The sequence below is a fragment of the Daucus carota genome, chromosome 2, assembly GCF_001625215.2.
Source record: "Daucus carota subsp. sativus chromosome 2, DH1 v3.0, whole genome shotgun sequence".
Taxonomy (NCBI): Eukaryota; Viridiplantae; Streptophyta; class Magnoliopsida; order Apiales; family Apiaceae; genus Daucus; species Daucus carota.
The window spans coordinates 29,276,477-29,297,635 of NC_030382.2; the positions used below are offsets into that span (position 1 = coordinate 29,276,477).

Genomic DNA, 21,159 nt, shown 5'->3' on the forward strand with positions numbered 1-21,159 from the left:
TAGAAATTATTTAAAAAATGTTGAAAATTTACATTCTAAAATTTTCAAAAAGATGATAAATTATTTAATTATTCTCATAAATGATACCTCAATTTTCTTACATTAATTAAATATATTAAACAAGTTGAAATTGTGTAAAAAGAATTAAAATTAATGTAACTTCAAAGTTTAAACTATAAACTTGAAGATTTCGGAAACAAAACATATAGTATATCAATTATCTTGATAAGCACATTTCGTGATTAATGTCATTTATTTTTTTAAAAATAAATCTAGTTTATAATATATATAATAATAAAAAATATCGCTTATTTTGTTTTATCATTGTGTTGATCCTCGATTTCTAAGGTTAATGAAACGGATTTATACAAAAAAATTTTAATGAACCGAAACAACGGAATAAGATTGAAATTATTCAAAATTATGAGATAAAATCGTTTTTGCACTTCCCTCTTTAAAAAGGACTCCAAACGGATCCTGGCCTGGCGTGGTTTGAAATTTGGAAAGCGGAGAGAAGAAAGGGAGTAGAATGGGGAAGAAGAAAAGGGTCCCTGAGGTGTTGTGGAGGAAATACGGCAGCAAAGCTTCCACTCTCCGCCGTACTATCTCAAGACTCGTAAGCCCCAACCACCACCCTCTGCCTCTGCTCGCCGCTGATGATCCCCCTGACTATCGCTACCTTCTGAACCACTGCTTCGTCGTCATCTCCGACAATGCCTCTCCTTCTCCTCCTCCTCCCTACATCTCTCGCTGGTCTCAATCTCAGGCAACATTCTTCAATTAGCTATTCTTTTATTTCTCTCTCAGTTTAGTGCTAGTATTGTTATTCAACTTGATTCTTGTTTCAGATTGTGCGGATGAGTGTTGAAACCATGTTATCTCAACATCGACTTGATCGTCAGCAAAATGTTTTATGCTATGACTACGACAAGGCACGCCACGCCACATTGTCTATCTTATTATTCTTCGTCAAATAGTTTAATTTAAGGATTTTCTAGTGTGTATTAACTACTTTTTAGTTAGGTGGGAGATTTTGATTGGTGGAGTTTTTTGTGCGTGTAGGAGGCATCATTATTAATGGGATGAGAGCCAATAAGAATCTACCACCTAATTAAAAAGTGGTTGTTTATTGGGCACATACTAGAAAATCCGTTAATTTAACCTCTTTTCTCACATTGTCTGTCTGTCTCTCACCAAAATTCACTCACAGTATACACATTCAAGTCCAGTCATAAGCTTATTAACATCTCCCACTTGGACTCTTCTTTCCCAAAGGGTTAGTTAGCAACTTACTTACTTATGACTGCTCTTCTTTCTTTAATTTTAAAACACTGTCGTCATCATCATCATATGATATATAATAATATATGCTGCAGCTTGGAGATGCTATCATGTTTTATTTACTCAAATCGACTTGTATCTTTCTGCCTCTTGGACGTAATAAATACCATCAAGTTACTGGCTTTCCCATGACTCAGTCAGTCTTTAAGTGTCCCAAGCGTACCCATGACCCGCCAGGTATGGCTATCCTGCTTCTATTTTACTCATTTTTTCAGTAATAGTTAACTATGCTTTTTTATACACCTTATGAAATAACAATTACTCTGAGCTTTTCCTCAGTTTCCTCAAAAAAGAGGAAAAGGATTGATGTTGATTCAACATTGATGACATCCAATGCTGATTCTTTGGATGCTCATGCTTTCTCAAGTTGTTTTGGATGTGCTCGTCCAACTTATTCTACTCCCTCCAGCCCTCCTCACGCTGAATGTCGCAGTGAGACAAGTGTACATGGAACTCAAACTACAGCCGGTGCAGCTTACACATATAATGGAGGGTTGTCGATTGGTGAATGTCCAGCAACAGCAACCACCAGCATGCCAAATAAGAAGAAGCATTCAAAGGCATCTAAGTGGCAGCGGGAAAAAAGACGTAAGTTGTTGGCTTCGGATGAGGCCTGTGATGTATGCCCAGAAGTCAAGTCCTTTAGCAACAAAGATAATAATGGGAAGCGATCAAGGCAATACAGGTGGCAGCGCCACCAAAAACGTAGATTAGAGTCCTCTCAAGAGGCATCGAATCTGTCTCAATGCCCCAAACAGAACACAAACGGTGATCTGCTCACAGATCCTAGAAAGGTATTTCTATTAAAGAATCTACAAGGATGTAGTGCATTTGTCTCATCTTTATGTTTAGGTGTCACACTTATTTTAAGTATTTTATATGCCAAGCCGAAATCATATTACATTATTTTAGTGCTTTGAATTCATAAGATATTTTTTATTTCTTGATAAAGAGAGAGTTTTACCTTGTGTATATTAAATTTGGAAATCCAACCGCATGGATCCGGTGCAAGTTAGAGAGAAAATGAATATATAAAATTTGGAATTTACTGTCACTAGTAACACACGTTTTCATCACTGCAAATGCTTGATCTCGACCTCCATGATTATGTTGTTAGTTTAGCATATAGAATAGCGACGTTCTTAGAGTGATCTTTACCCAAGGTTGGTTATGAATACTCCATGTCACTGTTTCCTATCGATATTGGGATTTGGGGAAGGGGAGTTGGGAACACACCTGCATATATTCACATGGTTTATATCACCAAATGCAGGTTACGTGCTCTTGTTGTTCCGTCTTCCAATGCATGCATAAAGTCCGTAGATCTCAGATTGACAGGCAATCAATTTTCTATAAGTTGGAAAATGCATCAGGTTTTCCGAGCAAATGTATCCTTCTTTACTGATTTTTTTTTTTGTTTCGTCAGTTCATATCAGATGTAGCTTTTGACGTTACGTAGTAAACATAAAATTTGATCGATTGTATCATTCCTATTAGTTTCTGATTATAATTTTGCAAAATGATACGAAAATCCTGATCTGATATTAATAAAGTACAATGCAAAATGTGTCCACCCATGTTGTGATTTGGAGGTAAGTAGACCTTTAAAACATGTATTTTATCCCCCATCCCCACACACAAAAAAAGTGCTAACTTTAGATGTCATGATTCATTTTATACGGGCTTCTTTCTACACAAAAAACAGAAGTATATCTACCCTTAAGTCCTTAACTATCTGTAGACATGTTGAATTCTTTGAAACCCAATCTATATGATGCAAATATTCTATTCAAGAATATATTTGGGGTATCCGATGCCAATATCAATTCTCAAGCAACGTGCTGCTTCCACAGCAATCATAGTTGTATCACTGGATCCAAATGTTTGTAAGTGCAACAACTTACTAGCATACACTTCACTATAAAAGCCTGTACTTGTTTCTGTCAAACCTATAGATTCTGTAAACTTTTTCTAATAAAAGCTTTCTTTTGGAGTGATGTATCATGGTTTGACATCTGATGACATCTTGATTGATATGGATCATTTATTATTCAAAGTCCCCCCGCATTATTGACCAAATTAATGAAATGGGGGTGGTAAGAATCGAACTCGAGACCGAGCTCTAATACCATGTTAAGTAACCAACTCATCTAAAACCTTGAGGTGTGTTAGAGGGCGTCCTTAAATGCATCATATAATATTGATCAACTCCCTAAAATATCCATAATTGGTGCATATTAATTAACTAATGCTATTGTATATATTCCTTTAAGAGGTCTTCTAGTAAAGAATTTAATTTACCTATGATATTAGACATAGAAGCAGGGCTTTCACTATTCGTATCATCTATATTTATTATTCTCCTTGTCGATACGTTTTACAAAACATTCAAATATTCTCTTTAATTTTATAAGTGTTTGATCTGAAAATTAGGAACATTATTTGCAAAGGTTGAAAGAAAAGAAGACTACAATAATATTATATGATATCATAAAAGTGTGTGTTCTATGTTAATAGCTTAATATATAGTAACTAAGTGTAATAACATGCATTTGCCTTTGCTCTTTATCAATACTTTAGTACCTGACTACGATCTAAAAGGTCAATTTTACTCATCTTTTGTGATATAAATGCTTATAGAAGGAATAGTATATATGAGGCAGAATGCACTGGATCTGTATCAATCTTTTTATTATTAACACTTTTGTTTGATTGAATGTTTGGTCAACCAGGTATCACTCACTTCTTAAGCATCTTAAAGAACTTATACGCAAGGCTCACTTGTGCCAACATGGAAGCTTTTTGGAAAAGCATTGCACCATACCATCTTTTGATCAATATCCTTGCGAATACACCAGCTCCAAAGTTGTGGTCAGTATTCTTTAAATAATCAACTTTAACATAATGTTTTGGAGGCATAACAGATCTCTATAGTTGTAACATTTAAGAGAGTCCTGTCACTGTTCTAGGTTTTCTGTCCACTTGTAGATTAATATTTCTGTTAAGTTATGCGATCCTTGTTACATGAGATCAAATGAAATATAGTTTACCAGTATACATTATGATTATTGTCCACAAATTTTTGGCCATTAAACAGTATACTGTCATAAATGTTACAGTGCCCAGTTTCTTACAATTTTCACTAATCGCTTGAATGCCTTGGAGATGAGTTGCCCTGATTTTTTGAGTTTACACTCTTACTACTACTTTTATAGGGAGCAATTCAATTATTTCCTTTACTTACTACTAATACATATTAAAAAAAACACTTTATATAAATAACCTAAGATTGTGTTTGGGAATATAGAATTTCACCAAATGACATGAATTGATTTGTCATTTTAAATTCTCAAATTTATGCTTGAATTTAAAAAAATGAATGTAAAATTTGATCAAATCAAAATCCAAAGTTCTCTTGATTATCCAATCATGTCATTTGTCCAAATTCAGAATTCAAAATGAACTCCAAGTTCCCAAACAAATCATATGTTACAAAAATGTATAATTAGTTCAAATACAAAGTAGCACATAATTTGCATGATATCTTAAAAAACATGAGGAGGGTGATCAACATTTCCTAACAAAACATAAAACTACTGGACATTGGCTTTTCAAAGATTCTCTACACATAGGACTGTCATTCAGACTAAGCGACGAATACAGATAAGATAAGTTACATAAAAGATGTATCATTACTTCTAATTCACAAAGTAACACATAATCTGCATGGTACCTGAAATAACATGTAAGTGTGATCAAGATTTTCAAAAAAAAAACAAACAACGTCCTGGAATCTACAGTTCCATCATAAGCAGCTATAGATACCACTGGAAGTTGGCATTTTGAAGATGCTCTACATGTAGGACTGTCATTCAGACTAAGCGACTAAATGAGGCACCAAAACCAGCATAACCCATAGTTTTGCATCATATATGTTCGTGATTTCTAGGTGGCAGAGCTTTACCATGGCTTTATTTTCTCTTGGACAGGAGCATCCCCACCCCCCAAAAAAATAAAAATAAATTAAGGGCCTTTAATCTTAATATTAAGAATTTTCTTGTTTATAGTTATACATAATAATGTTGATGATTAACAAAAAAAATTCGATTCTTATCAATCCTTAACTTCTACAAACTTTAAATGTAATTTTCTCTCTTCTATTTTATTTTTAATTCATTCTTATTGATTCTCCCACAATTTGATTGCAACTACAATTTTTGCGTAGGTATGTTTGTTTTAGTTAATCTGTAGAGTTGCCTTACCCTTAAACCAATAAGAAAATTTAACACATGCAATTTTTTTTGCCAAGGAATCGATTAAAACCCATATATGCCAACAAGATGAGACCTCAGACTTTATATGAATTCAAATCATATACTCCCTCCGTCACATCCAATTGTTTACGTTTGGAACGGAGGGTTGGCACGCATTTTAAGGCTCATATAAGGTAAAATTCCTTAACTTATTTTTTAAATTTTCTTTTTCTGAATAAAAGTTTAATGTTTAAATTTTATTCAGAATTTTTTTTTTAAAATTAAATTATGGAACTATACTTTATATGAGCCTTAAAATGCGTGTCATGCCCTCCATCCCAAACATAAACAATTGGATGGGACAGAGGGAGTAGCAGAAATTGGCGGCACAGATGATGTTTTGCGCCACCAACAATTAAAAATCTAGAAACATATTTCTAGTATCTCTAGCTGTGAAGGATATGGTGCCTGGCATGACCTGCAAATCTTGCACAGCAACTTCCACTTAAATTTGAAATGAGAATGGAAAAAGAGCCAAGGACAGTGAATCAAAAGAAGAAAAAAGGCCCTGTACATTGTTGTTGCTCTTCTTCTCTTCTCTTCCATCATAGTCAGTGCTATGTTTCTTTATATAGAGGAAACAACTTGATTAGATCATTATTGTCTTCTCTTATATATAGTATAAATTTTACTTTTTCACTGAATCGTTACAAACTAAGATAAATTTTGTAAAGGGCCGGCTGTTCATGAATTTTCTTTAGGCATCTACTTTTAGATTTAAGGTTTAAGATCTAATGTATGCTGCCTTGGTTTTCAGGGTCATCTATCTATGAAAAATGATTATGCCGAGGTAAAAGCTGGTGTGAAGTTTGTCAAGGATTGGTCGGCTAGAGAATCTGGTTGTGTTGATGCTAATTCAGCTGAGAAAGATTTTGGAGGGACTGCTGTTCATTTTTCTTCAAGCAAGTCGTATTGCACGAAAGAGCAGGTGACTTCGTTTATATGGGCTGTTTGCCGAAGTATTGTTCCTATAAATTTGCTTGGAACTCCCAAGGCCCAGAGAAGTATATGTAGGAATATTTCCAAGCTTATTAAGCTACGAAGATTCGAGAAATTTTCTCTTAAACAAGGTATGCTGAAGTTAAAAGTATCGAATTTTCCAGTACTGTCAAATCCACATGCCTTGTGCTACTTCAGTGGACACGTGGAAGAGCAGAAGGTAAAGACCAAGGGATGCAATACCGCCGATGATGCTGCTTATATTATGAAGCAAAGAATATTGCAGAGCTGGGTCCTTTGGTTCTTTTCTAGTTTAGTATTACCATTAGTGCAAGCCAACTTCTATGTCACTGAAAGCCAGCATGGGAAACAAGATATATTTTACTATAAGCATTCAGTTTGGAAAAAGATAGTGAACGTAAACATAGCATGTCTGGAAGGCCAGAGATATGAACTATTAAATAATGCTTCAGTTCTCAAAATTATATGGAATCGATCATTTGGATTTTCAAAAGTCAGATTTCTTCCGAAATCTACTGGCGTAAGGCCATTGGCAAATCTAAAAGCTTCATCAAAATTTAGTAGATCTTTACCTCTGAAGAAATCTGCGTGTAAGATTTTTTCTTCTGTAAATAGTGTTCTTCATGATGTGCATGCCGTCTTGAAAGCTATACATCTGAAGAGACCAGAAAGGTTAGGATACTCGGTTTTTGATTATAATGATGTCCACAGAAAGCTAATCTCCTTCTTGTCAGTTCTGAAGCGTGGCTCAGGCATCATGCCTAGGTTATTTATAGTTGTCGCTGATGTATCGAAAGCTTATGAATCAGTAAATCAAGATAAGTTGCTTAGTGTGATGGAAGATTTCTTCTCAAGTGATAAATATCTTTTGGAAAAGTTTCATCGAGTAGTGTGTACAAAAAAATCTTTGCGGGTTAGTGAGCACATTATTTCTGGCCTTCAAGATACGAGTGCTGGACTTAGAAAATCCATGTCTGATGTTGCTGGTCCTTCAAACTGTGTCATTGTTGATAAGGTACATGTGTAGTAAATTATTTAGAGTTGCCTTTATCAGTATAGGTTGTTCTTTTTGTAATAATGTTGTTGCCATTTACTTCTCTTATTATTAACATAAGCATTGAATAAATTATATGCAATCAAAACTCTCTAAATTTCTACATTTCACATTTATTGTTCTGCCCTGTGTTGTTAATATTATCTGTTTTTGAAATTGTAAATGATCCTTGATAATAAACAATATGCTGTGAAATACTATTTTGTTTCTTCAAGCTGGCCAGTTGATAATTGCAGGATATAAATCTAATGCATAAAAGAAATTTTGAAGTGTTATTACTAAATTAATTTTTATATTCCAGGAGTGGAGAAAATATATAAAAAAGGAGGAGCTTTTTTCAACTTTATATGAGCATGTAAAGCAGAATGTACTGCAAATAGACAAAAGGTTCTACTTGCAATCTGTTGGGATTCCTCAAGGAAGTATGTTGTCCCCTCTGCTCTGCTCAATATATTATGGAGACATGGAAAACAATAAACTCCATCCATATATTAGGAAGATTTGTGAATCTGAAAGAGAGTTTTTTTCAGCAGAGCATGATTCTTCTAATGTTGTAATCTGGGAGGATGCCTCATCAGGATGCCCTAGATATATGGTACTCAGATACATTGATGACTTTTTCTTTGTATCAACTTCAAAAAAGCTGGCTTTAGGATTTTTCTCGAGGTTACAACGAGGATTTCCTGCATACAATTGTACTATGAACGAGGGAAAATTTGGATTGAGCTTTGATGTTGGAAATATGTTGAAAATTCAACAAAGCAGGTTTCATGTACTTGACGATGGCGCTTCATATGTCTGTTGGAGTGGTTTGTTAATTAATTGCTGCACTTTAGAAGTTCAAGCAGACTACACAAGGTAGATGTGCAGTTATATAATTAATTGCTGGTGGTTTATATTAGTAATATGGTTATTATATAATTTTTCAACTAAATGTGAGACCGTGATTTTGATAGTGGACAGCTTAGGTTCCAAGTTTTCTTGGTTCCTACATATGTTACAGTGATCTCCGAATACAAAACTTTAAATAGTCTATATCACGAAAGTGAACTAGGATCAGTATGTTACTCGGCCTCGGCTAAAAGTGTCAAACATAGATACGTTTTTAGTGTTAGACTTGGCAATAATTTGAAATTTTACATGTTTTGGCCTAAAATGTCAGAGTGTCCATACCCATGTCCAAGTGTTGAGTGTCCGACATGGGTACTTGAGGCAAAATGAAGAGTCCGGGGAACATAGATCACATCTTTAATTCTTTATCATAATTCTAAGGGACAAGCAGTATGATTTTTGGGCTACATTTTACTAACTTCATTCCTATGACACTCCTGAGTCATTTTTGTAACTTATAAGTCACTCACTTTGCAAACCAACCTTGTTCATTATTTCTCCTTGGCCACTAATGTCTTCCAGATATATTCAGACTCATTATGGTCAACATTCATTCGTCAACAGTACCTTATACACAAACAAGAAAAGGTCAATAATTTGCCCAAAGCATAATTGTCTCTTTTTTGGTTCTACTTTAAGCAATTATGTGGTGTGTTAGAGAAATTAAATTCTTATTATGAAATATCAACATTTTGCTACTTCTAGAAAATCCTATGCACTTTACCTGATTGTCTCTATTTGTTATTTCTTCCTACATGTTACTCATGCTATCAGTGAATAGGTATCTAAACTCCCATTTGAGTTCAACGCTTACTGTACGCTGGGACGATAAGCCAGGTCATAGTTTGGAAACAAAGCTGTTTGATTATCTGCGACCAAAATTGCATCCCATATTTTACGACTCCAATATCAATTCAGCAGCTATTGTCAGATTGAACATATATCAAGCTTTTGTAATTTGTGCAATGAAGTTCCACTGCTATGTGGCCAACATATCTGTCATCTGTAGTTTGGAACCAAGATCATCCATAAAGACCATATACAGTGCTTTAAGGTATGCTATAGGTCCTTGCCATTTGATTAATGTGTGTGCTGTTATTTACTACATAGGTCAAATGTTCATGATTCATAGAACATTTTAATGAAATTTTCATTGTTTCTTCTCTCTGAACGACACAACTCCAGTGCTCCATTTAGTTTCTGCAATTGCATATGTTTTACTTGGGAAGTTCCGGAAAATCCTCTTTCTTTTGGATTACTCATCTGATACCCTATTATTTGATGATTCATAGATATATGACCAATCTCATCAAAAAAAGAATGAATGCTGTGCATCTTGATTCCAACTTGCATCCAGTTCTGGAACTCAAGAACAGTGAAGTTGAATGGCTTGGATTGACTGCATTTATCAAAGTTCTTAAGCGGAAGGAACAGCGGCATAAAGTGTTATTATCTTTGTTGAAAAAACAACTGCAGAGATCTGACCGGCCAGAAGTATCGTCTGCAATGAAGTACGCAGTTGATGATTCACATTCTTCACTAATTTGGAAAATCAGGTATTAGGTGTTTACAGTTAATCCAGCCTGTAGCAATTTCTTCGAAAAGGATTTACAATGCATCAGCAGTCAGTTTAAGTCTAAAGTAATTTTTCATTATTAAATTGCCTGTGCAAACAACTTATTTTCTAGAGTACATTTATGTAACTACATATTTTCTGTATTCTGCTGATTGCAGTTTCTTTGGTAGTTCATGCTTATAATCTGGAAAAAATCTTTTTATTAGTAATATCTGGTTTGATCTTTTGTTATTATTTATTTTCGACTCGATATCGTAGAGTTGAGATGCGCGTGGCTTATCTCTGCTGAACTTGGTCACTGGCGAGGCCCAAAAAACTCATTTGAACAAGGCTCCAGAATCAGCACACTCTCTGTCTATGCAATTTTTTTTTTGCACTGCATTTTTAAATATATTGCTCCTGGTAATTTAAACTCACATTTATAATCACTCTATTTGATAGTAGCTTGAATCTTTACTCATGTATGGAAGAGTTCGGTCACAAAATTAAAAACTAAGTGATTTATTTGAGCGACATCCAGCGTGTCACAATCTAAAATCATGCTTTCCACTGAGACATTATTGACCTGGTTGGAGTGCTAAACCATACCCTCTTTTTTATTTTTTGCCAAGTTAAAACCATACTTTTTATTTTAAAAAAGATTACAACTTTCAAAATACACATTTATTTTTTGAATACAAACTTACAAACTTTTTTTTATTTTTAATTTGAGTTCAACAGTTTTTAACATATTTTGTTGAACATCGGTTAAAATTGTGTTGGAAAAATACATAAACTAATTTTCAATATAAGAACTAAATTAAATATATTATATGACTAATATTTATGTTTCTAGACCAGTGTTATGAAAAGCGCAAATCGGTTCTAAGCGGCAGGAGGACCTTCTAGCGGTAAAGCGGACGTTTAAGCGGAATTTTAAGCGGGTCAATAAGCGGATTAATTAAATATATTTAAATATTTAATTATAATATTAATATATTTAAAAATAATATTATGTTGTGGTAAGAATATGCATTTTTAATATTTTTAATAAAATATATTTTTTTAATTTTATAATATAATTATAGTTATATTATTAAAAATTTAATATTTTAAAATTATTTTTTTTAAAAAAAATTAGCAAGTCAACACCATTTTGACCGCTTAATTATCGCTTAATCCGCTTAACAACCGCTTAATTGTCCGCTTAGTTTTCAAAAACGATTAATCTCCCGCTTAGTACAAAATCAAAGCGCTTTAGGGCCGATTCCGCTTAGAGCAACTCCAGCAGCTTCCTTATTTGGAGTCTTAAACCAAAATATGAGGAATATGAGAAAATAATCCACTCCAATAGTATCTTAGTGATTCCCTAAATCACTAAGATCTACTAGCCATGCCTTATCTTTAGGTAACCTCTCTCCTCTCCTAAATCTTATATTATAATAAACTAGTTGAGAATCCGCGCGTTGCGGCGGCCTATAAAAATTATATTAATGATCCAATATTAATATTTATAGAATAAAATAATTTTATGACTGTATAAAAAGTATATTAATGTTTCAAGTTAATATTTGTACGATTAAATAAATTTATATTATAAAAATCTTGATGTAATACAAATACTAATATATAAAATTGTAAAATTGGACTATAATTTATGGTGAAAAAATGACAATAAATTTATACACGTAAATAACAATTTAAAGCGTGACGAATCTTAAAATTTTATTTTTTTTGGGAAAGTAATCATGTTCTTACATTGTCACCTTCCTCTAATTTTTTTAGATTGATTGTGCACAAAAACATTTAACTTAAATATAACTACCCTCTTAAAAGTTGCTTGAACGGAGCAAACATATAATGCATGAATAATTTTTTCATGTATACAAAGTAAATAATATAAAAATTAACAACAACAAACGTCCGATGAACAAAACAAATATTATAAAAGAATAACCAACAAACATACATCATTAATAGTTAATTTATTGACATCAACCATCGATATCCTGTCAAGACTATATTCTTTTCCCGTGTTTGGATTTGTCGACTCCAATATAACGGTCTATAACTACATTTGCTTGCAACAACTGTAACAACCTTCACTTATCGTTGGAGAATAACGACACCTCCGAGTTAAAAATCGAGCAAGAGAAAGGTATTTCTAATTTTTGATATTTTTCATCCAAAAATTTCAGAAAATTAAAAAATAAAACAGAGCGATGTGAGAGGCACCACCTACACGCCCCTCGCTTCTCCTTTAAAAATCGAGCAAGAGAACTATCGGATAGATTTGTGGTATTGAGAGAGGAGGTTGTGTTTTGATGATCCAAAATACTACGATCTATACGGGTATTTATAGGTGGAGAGAGACTTGTTTGCTACTCTTTCCCATAATTAAATAATCTGAACAAAATCAGATTAAAATTTTCAAGCTACTATATTCCATAAATAATCTGTCTTTCCCATAATTGAATAATCTGAAACAAAATCAGATTAAAACTTTCAAGATACTATATTCCATAAATAATCTGAAACAAAATTGAAACAAAATCAGATTCTGAAACTTGCTTCTAATATACCCGAAACTAAAAAAGGTAGTTCTAATTTTTAATATTTTTCATCCAAAAATTCCAGAAAATTAGAAAAATAAAACGGAGCGATGTGAGAGGCGCCACCTACACGCCCCTCGTTTCTGTTTTACCGTCGATGTTAAACTTTAGTTACAAATGTTGAATACACGATTTATTTATGCGTTATTTTAAAAATTATGATATTTTTTTTTAATAATTTTCAACTTGGATACTTTCTTATAACTAAGGAGTAACCGTTGGGATAATAAAAAAATTCAAAGAAAAGTTTGGAAGTTTGTAATTTATGAACTTCTTATTTGATCCTATTATTTCTGAATAATAATAATAATAATAATAATAATAATAATAATAATAATAATAATAATAATAATAATAATAATAATAATAATAATAATAATAATAATAATAATGATAGTAATAGGAAGAAAGAAAGATAAGCGGAGTAGAATAGTAGCAGAGGCAGCATTGTGCAAGAGAAGGAGCAATCTATCTGTGTCTGTGGTCTCCTACTTTATTTGGGCGCAGAACATAATAAAATCAAACTCCTCATCCATCGCTATTCTTATACACAAATCATTAATCAATCGGAGAGGCGATGGGGAAGAATCAAGCGTACAAGGCTATGCAGCGATCAAGGCTGGGTTCCAGTTCTGCCGGCCCGGATGAAGTCGAGGACGGCATGGTTTGTACCTTTTCATACCCTTTCCACTTATAAGTTCCTTTTGATTTAAGTCAATTGCTCCTTTTCATGATAATCAATGGTGTTATTTATGTGTTTGCAGATCCTATATGTCTATTATTTTATTAGGACCTAGTTTTCTACATTCACTTAGGTATAACAAGCTGTTCTTGTCAAGGCTTAACCTTTTTCTTGTATTTGTGAATTTCTCCTAATTTATTATTATATCTATATTTTTTATAATTATTTGGAATTATATTGTTCATATGAGTTGAAGATTTGCTAGAATATGTCTTTCTAGTAATTTGGTTTCCCAAACAAAAAATCTTACACCGTACTATGGGAAATGAATATAATTTCTTTTATTTTCATTGATTTGATATATTTACTTGCACAATATTTTGCGTTGACTAATAACCTAGCATACAGTCAGTGAAAAATTAGAGGAAGATTTTATGCCAAACAAATGGGGGCTAAGAGCATGCAACTTCTCTTTCTATGTTTATTATTTAGGTATCTTGAGTTGGACTTGATTTTAAATATGTGATTTGTCTGGGGTTATTGCTGGTCTACTGTTCCGTGATGAGTTTTGATTGACCTTTAGGAATTAGTTAATATTTTAGACCATTAAACCAGAACTACTGATCCGGTTCATTTGGAGGAATAGACAAAGTTGATAAGAAATGCTCCATTCAGCTAGGAGGAGTGATTGAGATTAAAATGGAATGCACTTTATGAAGAAGGAAGGAGATGGAAAAGCTAATTGAAATGAAACTGTGCAAACTCCAAACTATATGTGACAAAGTTTGTTGAGAGAATTACAAACCACTCTCTAAACTGCAGTAGACACACTACTGCTGCCCAAGATCAGACTTAAGGAACTAGGCAGAAAAAATCAGAACAAACTCACCGAACACTGCTGTTTTTTATTAGAGAGTAATGCTGATTTTTATCCTGAAATCTGTCTTAATACAAATCGGCACAATACATTTTATAGTAGTAATAGAATGTTCTAGATAATTCTAGATGCATGAGGCTAGTCAAATTTTACATTAAATGCAGAACCTACAAGAACTTTCTAATACATGAACTTCTGAATTTGTAGTTGACTTATTAACAATTCTGGAACCTTCATGAAGTTTGCACAAAATTTTAACACTCCCCCTTTGTGCGAACTTCAGAAACCAAGCCGAGTTGTTCTCTAATAAACTCAAATTTCTCCTTAGGCAGTGCCTTCGTAAATATATCAGCAAGTTGTTCATTTGTATCAGCTTTTATAAGATCAATCTCCTCTTGCAACACCTTCTCCCGTATGAAATGATAGTGCACTTCTGGAACCTTCATGAAGTTTGCACAAAATTTCAACAAGGTTTGCGTAGAATTTGTGTAGGAAGGAGAACAGAGCATTTATTCTGAAATTGGTAGGTTTGATTTTGAATCTTGGTTGAAATTGGCAGGAATGGAGGGAGGGAATGAAAATAATGAATGTCATTCCACAAGACAGTACAAATTTATTCCATGCCCAATTTGGTTATGCCCAACTAACTGGAACCTATTACATTGAATGAAAACTAACCCTGAGATTATAGTTCACTAAACTAACATAATTAGAAACCTGACATGCTTCCCTGGAGAATCCTTCTGATAATGCTTGCTTGGTTTTGATTTGATTTGTCTATAGTGTGTATAAGCATAGGTGACCTGGAATCTATTGCAAGTGCCACTTTAGGCAGCAAATTGCAATCACTAGTATTGCATTCTTGTATTAATAGGATACAAAAATTTATGTTCCTTATAATGACTGTAAATATAATATTTAGATGTTCACTCCAATACTATTTGTCACAACTCACCTTGCAGTTTAAAGTCACTGTTTCTAAAATTCTGATTGCTTAGATTGGTAATTAAATCACGGTTCTTACAGCTAATGTGTAAAATAATAATACCGTAGACACACACAAACTAGCCAAACTAACCAAGCCAGGTATCTCAGCTTCCGACTCAGACACAGCATCACAGCATCGAAACTAAACTCAATAGGTAATATTTTTGTTTGTGCTTTCATTATGTACGTGGCGGTTTATGAAAACATGATGAGCAACATATCAGAATCTCTGAATTGACAAACCAATGAATTATAAACTATATGCCATTTTAGTGAAACATAAAAGCAAGATAGTTGATCAAAATTCAAAACTATGAACTATGCCTTTAATATTTAAATCTAAGAGATAAGAAAAGTATTAACTTAACTTGCTTGCAAAACCTGTTAGGTTCATGGAATGGGAATGAATTGCAAAGCAGCCGTGACACTGTGTTAAGACCTGTTGTTATAGTATATAATATGTGTATGTGTATAATTATACTTTGATAAACTGGAGGAGGTGCAATATGGAAGACTGGAAGTTATCCAAGAAGCTTTTGTTTGTTAGGCGAATACTATTATTGTAGGTGATATACAATTGATCAATGATCACCAGATCTCCTCAAACCCTTTCAATTCTAATTCATTATTGCCTCAAGCATGCAGAAAAACTGTAACTATTAAGTCCAGGAAAATCCTCCTAAATCTCTCCTATCCTAATATATAGCAGATTTGTAACTGAAAGGCCAACTAATCAGCTCCCACCCATCTTTCCCACTATAATTACTCCAACAATTCTTCAATTCCAGATTTCAAAAATAACTATTGTGTCTTACGCCTAATTTAAGTAAAGCGAGTAGGAAGCCTAACATTACCTGCCACCCAAACTCAAATATTTTCCTCAAGGTTGGATTGAGGATATCAGTCCAGAATGACTTCAAGTTGTTCACAGGATGACAATCCCTTCCATCGAATAAGAACCTCTGTACCTATCTGCAATGTTGTCAAAGGCACGCCACGGCACATGAGGCGCCACAGTAGCGTATGGTTCCTGCCCTGGAGCATCGACTTCAATGATGCGCACGCCTAGACCCCTGAATCGCGAGGCACGGGTAAGGCAAAATGAGGGCGAGGCGCTAAAAAAAACAGCCCACAAGCCCAAATAAAGCTCAAAACCCATGTTATAAATAAGCACAGCCTTACCCTAAATAAACCCATGTTATTCTTTTTGTAAGTAATTCTAAAAGGTTCTCTCAAGCATCTTGCTATAGATAAGTTGAATGCACTAGTTATTATGGGTTTTAGATTCCCTTAATAGCTGTTATAAGATTTTATACGAACTAATAGCCCGAACCAATAGCACAATATGATAATGTCGGATATGCTTTCTTAAAAGTATTAAAAAGAAGTTGTGAGTCTAATAAACTCTGAGTTCTATTTTATCAATAAGCTTTCGGAGTTATAACTTCCTATTGGATTTGCAACAAGATCTATATTCAATATTTGGTTCTAGTTGTTTTATAATGATTTGTTACAAATTGTCCATCATAATTTTGATAAATTATTCTGTGTTTTGTATTCATGTAATTAATAGCTATTGTGGTATTGCCATGAGAATTTAAGTCTAAAATTACTTGTGTGATATTGTCAACCTAGTCTAGCCACTATTTTGTCCCCCACCCCGTCTTTTTGTGTGTATCGTTTTTGATGAAAGCAGTCGCAGGTGGATGGTTCATTTCATTCACCAGAGTGGCATGCCGCCCGTTTGGCAAGCCTAAAAACTTCTCACACTGTTACATGGGAAGATTACAAGAAGAAACAAAAGGTAATTTGTTGGATGCTTACTTGCAGGCATAAACTGATCATATGCAGATATAATATTTTAATTGTGCAGAGACGTTCATAAATGATGTTTACTATAAGTAATTCTGTCTCTTAAGAGTAAATTTATTGTTTGATGGCATGTGTAATTATTTGCAGTTAGGAGGTCGTCATGTTTTACAATTGAACATATTATTGGCTAAAAATATCTTTCTTAAACACTTAAATAACTTTTGTCATTCCACTAATTTCGTTTTGCACCGAGTAAATATATGCTAAAATTCCAAGGTGCTAGCGTTTTTTTTACATACGTTTGTACACGCACAGTTATATGCTATTATTATTACTTTAATTTGGTTCAGTATTATGTATAATATCCTATGAACTCTTACTTTAAGCACAAATTGTCTCTATCATTAATAGAGTTACTCTTTATTTTTATACATCTACTTATAATTGTTGGTATGAATTTGGTTTGGTTAATTTCCAGTGAATTGCTTGTGTGCAGATTTTTGAGACAAGATGTTAATGAAGGATTTTTTATTTTAATCTATTAGGTGTGTGTTCTTGGATCTAGCAACACTGGATTGTAAAATTTTGAGAGAGCATAAGAAATTTAAAAATTGAGATGCAGTACACCCATTAAAAAATAATGTATGCTAGTGAAGGAAACAGAAGGCGAAAATGAAATCAAAATCCAAGGGGGAAGAGGAGTGGGAGTGAAGGTGAGGAGAAAGAAGTAAAATATGTGGAGGGAGATCTGGTATGGAAGTGAATTATAGGAAATAAATCACTAAAGTATGTTGGTTTCGATTCTCGCTCACCCTGAGATTTGTTGAAATAGATGCTCATTTGTAAGGAACATAAGCCTAAATAATTTTCTTTTTTAAAAGATGGTAAAATCTCAGTTTATGACTAAATTTCTCCTATTTAAATAGTGCTTGCATGTATTCGACGGAAGTTAAGTGTTTATAAAAAAATGTTCACTTTTAAACATGGCCATTATAGTGCAAAAAAAATTATTATAAAAACCATTAAACTGTAGTCAACTCAAATTTTATAGCTTTTGAGTTGCTACTCCTTGGTCCTTGCCCTGAATGTTGTGAATTTACTGTTCTGCAAGTGTTTGCTGCAAGTTAGTGCTCTGTCTAGTCAATAATATTACTTGAATAATAGTTCTTATAATCTGGGTACCTTTGGCCTCTACCTGCCAGTAAATGTACTCTAAATTACTTTTCACGCATTTTAAATTGTTGTCTTTGTTTTCTTGTAATCAATATCTGCTATGGTTAATGCTAAAATCTAAGAGTGGACAGTTACCAGATGGTTTAACGGCTTAATTTGCTAGGAAGAAGAAATTAGAAAGGGGGAGTTAGAAGCTGATAAAGATAAAATGATGAGAGAGTACAGGGCCCAGTTAGATGCTGAAAGGGCCAGTAAGCTTGCACATGGAAGAAATCACTCGCACAGTAAATCTAGTCACAAAAAGGGTATGTACTGAATTAATATGGGCGTAATTGGGTTTAGGGGTTATATTAGAAGGCTGTTGTTCGTTCTCATTCAATAATATATCAATATATTGTTCATGCAGACAAGGAAAAGGATTCGAAGAAACGCAGTAGTAAAAAGAAAAAGGTATGATGTATATTTTGATGTTTGATTTACTCTTTTCTAGTTGAGTAAAATTTGTGATAGTCATCCAATTTTTTTCCCATCCCCTATATTAAAGTTTTAACAAGCTCATGCTGTGAAAACTACTAATTATAATCTCTTGACTACTACAAATAGTAAAATCTATAGTGTATCATAAGTATGTTAATATACATCAGAGATCAATACTTGTTGAGAACTTTGCAGTTTGCTGTATCTGTACAAGGTACTCGAGTTCATATGTATGAAGTAATTAAGAAACTCCCAACCAAGTTAATTTTTCAGTAGACCTAATTATGTATCTGGTCAATTATACCTTGAGCTACCCTGTCATGCTACAGATCTGACCTGGCAAAAGAAGAAAAATATAACTTGTTATTCAAAAGTGTTGTCTTCATAGCATGCCAGTATGCAATGTGATTTGTTCAAATTTCCAGTATCAAATTTCACAATCGAAGAACCTTTGGATGTTTAATAAACAAGGAAATTGTTATATGTGGAAACACAACTAAGTTATATATGGTTAATTTCTTCTCCAGCATTCTAGAAAATCTTCAGAATCAGGATCTTCAAGTTCGTCATCAGAATATTCTAGTAGTGATGATGATGGTGATAGGAAAGAATCAAGAAGATCAAAATCAAGATCTAAGAGAAGGAAGAGAGAGAAACGGCACAGGTCAAGATCCAAGCATTCGTGCAGGGATGAAGAAGCTGATGGTCCTTTGCCTCTTTCAAGATTCTTTGGGAACTCAAAAAATTAATGGTTGATGCCAAGCTTCTAGATATTCAACCTAGCATTTAGATTGTTTCTGATGTGCCATGATATACTTGCTTTTGCTTTTACAATTCAGCTTTGCTAGATTGATAAATTCTGACAATATTACGTTACTATGTAAGGGTATTAATTATTTTTGGACTCCGTTCAGATTATCATTCTTGTTGCATAATGCGCCTCATTATACTTGTGCAGTAGATATACTTTTAAGTATTATTTTGAATTTTGATGTTAAACTTTCAGCGGCAGGATGTACATGTTTTACGTCAGTTTCTAGCCCATTCTTCACTACCAATTTTTGCCTAGAATATATGAAATGGCAGATATTTTATGATGTGCATATGGGTCATTAGTCCTAGGCTCATCGGTTCTTGTCAGTAATGTTTGTCAAAGTACATGAATCTACGGGAGAAAGAGAACAAGAGATGTGAAAAAGCCAGTAAGATATTTTTTTTGAAAATCAAATTCTCAGCAAACTTGCTCAGGCTCTGTTTGTTGCAGACAAGAACTCAGGCTCTGTTTGTTGCTGACAAGAACAGCGGTTTTTTGCTAAAAATAAGGGCAGTTTGACCTTGACGACGTTGCATGTTGGAACTTAAAACTGGTTGTGCATGGAGCATTACAAGGATCTTGACATCCTAGTATTTTTGAGCCATTTGATATAAGTTTGGAATTATAATAAGCGTGAGGGAAAATGAAATTTTTTTTATCATTCAACTATCTATCTGTTTAGAAACTTATCAACAAATTATAATTTTTTTTCTTGTCACTAACGTTATCTTAAGAAACGAATTTAAACTAAACATTCCATTAATCATCTATTTAACTTTTAGAAAAAAATGGATTTTATTATCACTGTATTATTAACTCTTTTAGAAATTTACCGTCAAATAATAAACTTAACTAATACAACCACTAACATTGCATAATTTCTCATTTTAGCTATGTTATTACATTTTATAAAAAAACATCATCGTAAACTATTTTGCTTTGTTGATGTGTATTGATGACATGATAGATATATATATTACTTATAACGGACATATATTTAAATTACTGTGATTTGTGGAAGAAAATAAGTTAAGATTTCAAATAACACTAATATGATATCTTGTGATATCTCCTTCAATCAATTGCGAAGCTGAGCATACTGAACTTGAGGAGTAGTGTGAATTTTTTAGGGTGTGATTTAAAATGTTTATGTCGAATCACTAAACTGATTCAATAGTTAAAGATCGAGAAAATTTCATTCAAAAAGGTTAAGCCAGGATATTCAAGTACTAAAATTAATGTTCAAAGATACATCATCTATCATCTATGTATTCCACACCGGTAGCCGACTTTGACGGCAATAATTAAAACTTGACAAAATATTTATAATTAAATATAAATGGAACAGTAGTGACCTGAAAAAAATATATTATATAATTTAGTGGTGAGTTGCTAAAAGTATAAATATTCCGGTTACAAAAAAAATATTTTTCATATAAATGAGAGTGAAAAGTAAAATGAGAAAAATGTTGAAGCTAAAGCCGGAAGGAAACAAATATTATATTCATAAATTAAAGTTAAGAGCTACTATATGCTCTTTACAAGAGAAGAGAGATGTTGAGCTCTTAAATCTTTAAAGAGTTTCCATATTGGAGCTCTAATTTTTGCATT

General features: G+C 33.2%; 2 protein-coding genes across 5 annotated transcripts; both read left to right on the top strand.

Annotated features, from left to right (window-relative positions):
• Positions 1-429: 429 nt before the first annotated feature.
• Positions 430-10,371, top strand: LOC108206298 (telomerase reverse transcriptase). Of its 4 annotated transcripts, none has more exons than XM_064087093.1 (13): positions 432-766; positions 849-932; positions 1,211-1,276; positions 1,377-1,518; positions 1,621-2,135; positions 2,615-2,729; positions 3,083-3,227; positions 4,074-4,212; positions 6,412-7,629; positions 7,970-8,090; positions 8,199-8,526; positions 9,341-9,613; positions 9,852-10,371. In XM_064087093.1, the coding sequence occupies exons 1-13, from the start codon at positions 530-532 to the stop codon at positions 10,120-10,122; spliced, it is 3,654 nt and encodes a 1,217-aa protein (XP_063943163.1). In that variant the 5' UTR covers positions 432-529; the 3' UTR covers positions 10,123-10,371. The 4 variants fall into 4 exon arrangements, with proteins under 4 accessions (XP_063943165.1, XP_063943163.1, XP_063943164.1 ...); XM_064087094.1 differs by having other exon boundaries at positions 8,202-8,526; XM_017376545.2 differs by having other exon boundaries at positions 433-766; positions 7,970-8,526.
• A 2,783-nt stretch (positions 10,372-13,154) lies between these two features.
• LOC108209151 (uncharacterized) lies at positions 13,155-19,655 on the top strand. Its single transcript, XM_017379914.2, has 5 exons — positions 13,155-13,390; positions 16,975-17,076; positions 18,421-18,562; positions 18,664-18,707; positions 19,262-19,655. The coding sequence occupies exons 1-5, from the start codon at positions 13,304-13,306 to the stop codon at positions 19,481-19,483; spliced, it is 597 nt and encodes a 198-aa protein (XP_017235403.1). The 5' UTR covers positions 13,155-13,303; the 3' UTR covers positions 19,484-19,655.
• Positions 19,656-21,159: the final 1,504 nt, after the last annotated feature.

What these genes read in the sequence shown, in the direction of transcription:
- LOC108206298 (XM_017376545.2), top strand. Translation starts at nt 530, where the DNA reads ATGGGGAAGAAGAAAAGGGTCCCTGAGGTGTTGTGGAGGAAATACGGC. An exon ending in ATCACTGGATCCAAATGTTT is followed by an intron (nt 3,228 to 4,073) that starts GTAAGTGCAACA and finishes TTGGTCAACCAG; the next exon opens with GTATCACTCACTTCTTAAGC. An exon ending in ACTGTGTCATTGTTGATAAG is followed by an intron (nt 7,630 to 7,969) that starts GTACATGTGTAG and finishes TTTATATTCCAG; the next exon opens with GAGTGGAGAAAATATATAAA.
- LOC108209151 (XM_017379914.2), top strand. Translation starts at nt 13,304, where the DNA reads ATGGGGAAGAATCAAGCGTACAAGGCTATGCAGCGATCAAGGCTGGGT. An exon ending in ATGAAGTCGAGGACGGCATG is followed by an intron (nt 13,391 to 16,974) that starts GTTTGTACCTTT and finishes AAGCAGTCGCAG; the next exon opens with GTGGATGGTTCATTTCATTC. An exon ending in GCAGTAGTAAAAAGAAAAAG is followed by an intron (nt 18,708 to 19,261) that starts GTATGATGTATA and finishes TTTCTTCTCCAG; the next exon opens with CATTCTAGAAAATCTTCAGA.